General features: G+C 45.0%; 1 protein-coding gene across 1 annotated transcript in view; it reads right to left on the bottom strand.

Annotated features, from left to right (window-relative positions):
- The window catches only part of LOC138666932 (oocyte zinc finger protein XlCOF7.1-like), a 52,700-nt gene extending 45,615 nt beyond the window's left edge, over window positions 1–7,085 (bottom strand). Inside the window, exons 1-5 of the mRNA XM_069755126.1 lie at window positions 6,955–7,085; window positions 6,649–6,825; window positions 6,439–6,565; window positions 6,258–6,355; window positions 5,969–6,059 (exon numbers count right to left, since the gene is read on the bottom strand). Coding sequence (XP_069611227.1) covers window positions 5,969–6,059; window positions 6,258–6,355; window positions 6,439–6,565; window positions 6,649–6,825; window positions 6,955–7,032 — 571 coding nt within the window. The 5' untranslated portion in view covers window positions 7,033–7,085. The remainder of the gene's footprint in view (window positions 1–5,968; window positions 6,060–6,257; window positions 6,356–6,438; window positions 6,566–6,648; window positions 6,826–6,954) is intronic.
- Window positions 7,086–7,496: the final 411 nt, after the last annotated feature.

Genomic DNA, 7,496 nt, shown 5'->3' with positions numbered 1-7,496 from the left:
AAGTCCACAAAGCAGGCGTATATCTTCCCATTCTTTGTATTGTAGATGTGTCTCTGAATGAGGCTGTGCAGAGTATAGATGTGGTCAGTGGTGCGGTGGTTCGGCATGAACCCTGCTTGGCTCTTGTTGAGGACGTTGTGCTCGGTGAGGAAGGTGAGGATCCTCTTGTTCAGGATACTGTTGAACAGTTTTCCCAGGTTGCTGCTGACGCATATGCCTCTGTAGTTGGCTGGGTCATACCTGTCCCCACTCTTGTGGATGGGTGTGATGAGGCCTTGGTTCCAGGTACGAGGGAAGTAGCCGGCACTCAGTACAATATTGAAGAGTTTAACCATTGCAGCCTGTATTTCTGGTGGGCTGTACTTCAGCATTTCTGGTAGGATTCCATCTAGGCCACCGGCTTTTCTACTTCTTATGGAGGAGAGTCTCTCGGTTACTTCCTGTAGTGTTATAGGTGTATCCACCGGGTTTTGGAAGTTTTTGATTTTTTCCTCCATTGCTTTTAGTTTCGCCATTATGTTTTCCTGTTCTTGGCTTAGTCCTTCCTTTGGAATGTCTTTATAGAGGTCTCTGAAGTATTGGAGCCAGAGGTTGCCATTTTGGATATGGTTGTTGTTTTTCTTGTCTTTGGTGTCCATGTGGTTCCATAGTTCCCAGAAGGAGTGGTCTTGGAGGGCGTCTTGGAGTTGATTGAGCTTCGTAGAGATGTAACTCTGCTTCTTCCTCCTGAGGATGGTTTTGTACTGCTTTTGTATGGAGTCATAGGCTTCCCTCAGACCCAGGTATTCTATGTGTACACATTTATTCTACCTATTCTATTGTAAGCTGTCAGTGTGATTTTACTGCACACCGCACTGAATTACCGGCTTTTCTCTCTAACACCGCTGCGTATTCCTCGCAAGTCACACTGCTGGTCCGTGTGTAATCCGTATTTTTGGGGCTTCCATAGACTTTCATTGACGTTTTATTTGCGCAATACGGTGACAAACGCAGCATGCTGCGATTTTGTACGGCCGTAGAAAGCCGTATAATACTGATCAGTAAAATACGGCAGATAGGAGCAGGGGCATAGAGAATAATTGGGACGTTTGTTATGCGAGGTTTACGGACGTAGTTTCTGCGCTCATACGTCCGTAAAACTCGCAAGTGTGACGCCGGCCTTAAAACATGAGTATTGTTGTTTCTAAATGAATAAGAATTTGTTTTCTTTGTATCATTTGAGGCCTGAAAGCACGTTTTTTTTTTATTATTTTGACCATTTCTCATTTGCTGCAAAAAAATTACAAAATTTTTAGCTTTGAATTTCAGAGACATGTTGTCAGTAGTTTATAGAATAAAACAACAATGCACATTTTACGCAAAAATATACATATAAAGAGAAAAATCAGACAAGCTGAAAATTTTGAAGTGGTCTCTTAATTTTTGCCAGAGTTGTATCTGATACAAACTTCAAAGCACAATATTAGAAGGGCTGTTAGTATGATAGTTCAGCTTCAGAACCAGTATCTACACTACAGAACTCAGACATTGTACTGCGCACACACGCCTGGACAAGCACTCTCTCCCGCCAATAACAACTGTCACAGAGCTCTGCAATGGTGTCACTGTGCCGAAACTAACGCCGCCTGCCATTTTACCAACCCCCTGATGATGTCACACAGCAAGGAATGAGAGTAATGCCACTACTAAGATGGCTACAGCATTACAGTGACCCGCAGGCAATCCCCGCATGTTTTTTGGCTGTGTAACAGGCGCCACACACACGGGGTGGAGAATAGAGTTTGAAATCGAGCATCGGCTAATGTTTGCCGAGTAACGAGCACATCCGAGCACCCAGATAATCAAGTGATATCCGAGTATCACTGAGCACATTCGCTCATTCCTAATCGGGATTCTAGGAAACCAACAGCATCATTACCCTCCGCTTTCTCTTAGAGGACCATCATAATATTTTTCTTCAAGTGATTTTCTAACTTGTCAGCACGTTCTACGTCCACTGTTATTTGGCTTTGTAGTTTACAGATCTGGGCAGGTAACGGTCAACGTCTCCTAATGCCAGGAAGTAGGTGGATCCTCCAGGTTGTAAGTTCAAGAGGAAAGGGCTTTCACAAAATCATTTCAACATTTTCGGACGGAGGAGAAGGATCTATTCTAGAGGCAAAATGGTGATCACACGATCGTGATACGACCGAACTACACGACTAATCTTTGAAAATTTAAAGGTGCCGCAATCCACAAGTCATGGGAGAGTCCCAATAGTTTTGGAAAAGTTGCAGGACTGCTGAAGGGGTTAAGAGACTGTTCTGGATAAAGTGCGCTCTCCTCCGTGTTAGAAGGGGATGGAAGGATGGGATCGGGATTTGTTGGGGGTGTTTTTCTGCTGTTTGGAGGGAGGGGGGTGGGTGTGGGGAATTTTTTAATAATGTACATCACCATGGTGGCTGTGGTTGTGACTTCAGCTGCAACTCGATGAAAGAATGTGGCATAAAATGTTCTGTGGAGGGAAAATGTCTGGAAGAATGAGAATTGTGAGTTGGAACGTTAGGGGTTTGGCGTCTGGAGTGAAGCGGGAAGATGTGTTTACATTTCTGAATGATGCCAAGACGTCAGTGATCTGTCTGTAGGAGACTCACAAGGTGAAGGAGAGAACGCATTTTCTGACTAAAAGATGGGTACAGGTGGGATACCATGCCACATATTCTGCATACTCTAGGGGGGTCAGCATCCTCATCTTTGTTGGGGTTCCAAAGTGGTTATAGATCAGTCGGGTAGATTCATATGTTTACTTTGTAAATTGTACGGATGTCTGATGTGGTTGGTTTCAATTTATGTTCCACCACCATATTGTGGAAAGCTGATCGACAGTTCTGGAGATAATGGAGGAAACACCGGGGATACCATTTTTGAGAATAGGGGACTTTAACAATATTCCAGACACACACTGGGATAGGGGGAGACGAGAGACGCTGAAGTCGGGTGGTAACTGTACACCATTCGGTGCCGTCTTGAGGGAGACCGCTCTTCTTTGTCAAGGATACCTCTGGCCTTGGGCAATACGCCAATGTTGGGCCTTGTTGGGGAGGTAAAATATATGGCTAGAACAATATCGGATCATTCCCCCATGAGTGTGACACTTGAGGGTGTGGGAACCTTGCCTGCTAGGGGTTGCATGTGAAGGCTGAATCTGTTTTGGCTACATCTTATTGACTTGGATGGACATATAGTGGGAGACATTAAGGAATATTTTAAAATTAATACTGGGACGTCTTCGGTATTGACGGTATGGGAGGCTATGAAGGCTTATTTCAGAGGGCTCTGCATTAAAGAGATATCCCGAGTCAAGGTAGAAACGGGCAGGAAGGATCAGATGATGATGAGAGTTGGAGGAGGTGGAGGAGGCATTAATCAACGATCAATCCCCAGAAGCATAGTAAAGGTTGAAGGTAGCGCAGAATAGAGTACTGTATGTCAGATGGCAATGAAAAAGGCGGAATGTAGGAGAATATTTCAAACTGCTAAATATTTTGAGGAGGGGACAAGGCAGGCCATCTCCTTTCTAGAATAGTGGCTGCTCAGAGAGACTCCACACATATAGTTGCTTTGAAGGGAAGGTATGGGAAGGACCATACTGGTTGCAAAGCAATTTTGGAGATGACGTCGGAGTATTACTCGGATCTTTATAAATCGCGGGTACAGCCAACGATGGAGGAGGTGGATGGTTTCTTGGCAGAGGTACAGCTCCCCAGACTCTCAGAGGTAGATCGGGGTCTTCTTGAGGAGCCTTTTAATTTGGAGGAGCTTGACGCCGCACTGGCCTCTATGCCCAATGATAAAGCCCCAGGGGTGGATTCCGGGGGAGGTGTATAAAAAATATAAAGAGGTATTGCTTCACGCCTTGTTGGAGGTGTATGGTGGTGGTCTGGTGGAGGGGGAGTTGCCGCGGTCCATGCGTGAGGCAATAATTGTAGTGTTGCAAGAACAGGGTAAGGATCCGGCTTCTTATCGCCCAATTTGGTTATTAACGACAGATATTAAAATCTTGGCCAAGATATTGGCTAATCATCTTAAAAAGGTGATAACGACACGACACTAATACATCGGGACCAATCCGGATTTATGCCTAATAGTTCTACCGCATGTAATCTTAGATGATTATTTCTTAATATGCAGGTAAAGGCGGACAATATGGGTCAGAGGGTGGCGGGGTCTTTAGATGCCGCTAAGGAATTTGATAGTGAGGAGTAGCGGTATTTGTGGGCGGTCATGAAGGCTATGGGTTTTGGCGAGACATTTATAAGATGGGTGCAATTGTTATATGCGTCTACAAGAGCCAGGATAAGGGTAAATGGGCTCTTGTCGGGGGATTTCCATTTATATAGGGGAACCCGGCAGGGGTGCCCTTTGTCTCCTCTGCTGTTTGCAATTGTTGTTGAGCCCTTGGTGGCGGTGATACGGAGGGATAGGGACATAAAGGGATTTCGATACAGAAACTATGAAGAAAAGATTGCCCTGTACGTGGACAACGTGTTACTGTTCTTGGAAGATGAGCAGGAGTAATGAATTAGTAATGAATAGCATTACTAAATTTGGGGCTCTTTCCGGTCTATCTTTTAACTGGGATAAGTCTGTGTTGTTGCCCATGGACACTGCGGCTCCTCTGACACTAGACCCTGGGGTTCCCTTGAGGGTGGTACAGGACTTAAAATACCTGGGCATCGTGGTTTCGGACAAAATAGAGGACTATGAGCGGGTCAACCTGACTCCTTTGCTTGGGAAGTTTTAGCAGAAGATTGGGGCCTGGAAGAAGCCATTTCTGTCGGTTGAAGGAAGAGTAAATCGGATCAAAATGATACTTATGCCTCAGCTCCTCTACATATTGCATAATGCTCCAGTGTGGCTGCCTCAGAGTAAATTTTATAGGATCAATACTCTATTTAGGGACTTAATTTGGAAGGGTGGACGGGCGCGCATCATATTGGAACATCTGCGAAGGATGAGGGTGGTCTGGCGGTCCCCAATCCATGGATTTACTATATATCCTCTCAATGCCAACATATGTTCGGTTGGGGAGAACTGGAACAGAGCTCTTCAGAGGGACAATCATTGAACACGCGGTGGGAAAGGCCTATTTTTAGCCAGTCTGGAAGCTGGCAGATTCCGAATTAAGATAAAAAAATTCCCAACAATAGTTATGATGGGGAAAGTCTGGCAGAAAGTTAAGCAATGGAGGGGAGTAACGGAATTTACGAGTTATGCCCCAATTTGGTTTGATCCTAGGCTGGCAGAGCTCATGAGATTGCGGGGGTTCGGTCAGTGGAGGCGCATTGGCATTTGGTTCGTATCTCAGTTGCTTGATGGGGATGTTATTAAAACATTCGAGACACTTAGGACTGAGTAACTCAGAAGTCGTTCTTTCAGTATCTGCAGGTGAGACAAGCCCTAAATTGCCAAAACAAGGAGTTGCGCGTGATCATGCAGTCCGATAGCTTGTTGAATCTTATTGGGCCTCGGAGGAGTACGAGGGCGTTTATTACTTTAATGTACAGGGGTTTGATGGATACCTTTTTATTGAAGCACCCGTTAAGGATAAAGGAAAAATGGGTGGTGGACGTGGGCTCCTTGTCGGAGTCCCAGTGCGAGTCCATACTACAGTACATCCCCAGGGTTTCCCTGAGTGAGGCTAAGAGGGTGTCGCAGTTATACCTGGTGTATAGGGTGTACAGGACCCCGGTATGGATGAGGAAGGCAGGACTGAGAGGTGACTCAAAATGCCCAAGGTGCGGTGAGGAAAGTGCCGATCTGCTACATATGATGTGGTCGTGTGCTCGCCTCCAACCCTTTTGGGTGAAGGTGCTTAATTTTATAAAATGAAAATGTGATTTAAAAGAACTACACAACTGATAAAGCAGCCACAGACGGTGACTGAGAGAAATCTGTGACTTCTCTGCATTTAGTGGTCACTACTCACCTGGGTAGCCATATGTAGGAATCTCCTCTTTATACCGCTCATCACCCTTCACATATGTCTCTGTAGTATAAATATGGGTCAGATCTTCACCCTGAAACAAATGTTGTAAAAGTCACAGACAGATGGAGAAGTCACATCTATGATCAGCTCTAATCCTGCCATCTCCACCGTTCTCATTACACAAGTATAAAACATATAATACTGGTGGATAAAACAAGACTGAGCACAAGACCTTCACAGCCGTCTACACATCACAGGGGAGATCTCATGACACCTTCTCTCCATCTACCTGATGATCCTGAGGAACATTGGGATCTTCTTGTTTACAGTCCTCTGGAAGAAGAGTATGGGGACATCTCTCTGGTGTTGTCCTCTTACTGGATAGATCTGGAGGAAACACATACAGGGACTGAATTAATTCTTTACATACAGATAATTCTAGGCTGTGTGTATTTAGTCCTGTCTATTACCTGGTGATGTGAAGAACTGGGGAGCCTCCATCATCATGACGTCCTTGTACAGGTCTCTGTGTCCTTCCAAATACTCCCACTCCACCATGGAGAAATAAACGGCGACATCCTGACACCTTATAGGAACCTGACACATACAATGATACCATCATCCCCCCGCTCCCTTCATAGCATTACTGTGTAATGTCCCAGCATTCCCAGCAGTGTCACCTCTCCAGTCAGCAGCTCAATCATCTTGTAGGCGAGTTCTAGGATCTTCTGGTCATTGATGTCCTCATGTATCAGGTGAGGTGGAGGCCCTGTGATTGGGCTCAGAGGTCTTCCCCATTCCTCAGACACAGGGTCCTGACAGAGCTCACTAGAGGTCTTCTTCACTACTGTGTAATCCTGGTTATGGAGAGACACATGAATAAATCTCACTACAGACATTTCCAGAGTCCTCACCTCTCCAGTTCTGTCCATCTGTTATTCCCATAGATAAGAATGATGTAATGTGACGTCATCAGAATCTCTCACCTCTCCAGTAAGACGGAAGAGGATCTCTAGGGTGAGGTGTAATATTCTCTCCACCATCTGGTCCCTGTCCATATCCATCCTTGATGATTAATTCAGAAAAATTGTCTCAGTATACAAGATGTCCACTGAGAGGATCTGATATTTGCATGGAAATGAATAAGAAGAAAGAGAGCCAATATAACATCATAAAGAATGACAACAATGTGAAACATATCAGGAGATAGAACGTGTAGATGTTGTATTCTCTAGTCTTGTATGGACTGGAACACAAGTTGTATTACTGACTAAGACATGTCCTCCATGCTCCCAGTCACTGGCTAAGTTGGCCATTGCATCAGCAACTTATTGGCTGTAGGAATCATAAGTTTGTTGGGACTGGCCAGGATGTGCTGCAAAATAGCGGAGAAGATGGAGGTCTGCAGAGACCAGCTGTGGCTGTGAAAAGTCATCATGTCATCTAGACAAGATGGAGAGGGAAAGAAAGGCGACCAGAGAAGATGTAATCCATAAGATACCTGGATGTAAATGATCATTGTATGGTC

Source organism: Ranitomeya imitator, chromosome 2 (assembly GCF_032444005.1).
Source record: "Ranitomeya imitator isolate aRanImi1 chromosome 2, aRanImi1.pri, whole genome shotgun sequence".
NCBI lineage: Eukaryota > Metazoa > Chordata > Amphibia > Anura > Dendrobatidae > Ranitomeya > Ranitomeya imitator.
This window is presented reverse-complemented; position numbering and strand designations above follow the sequence as displayed.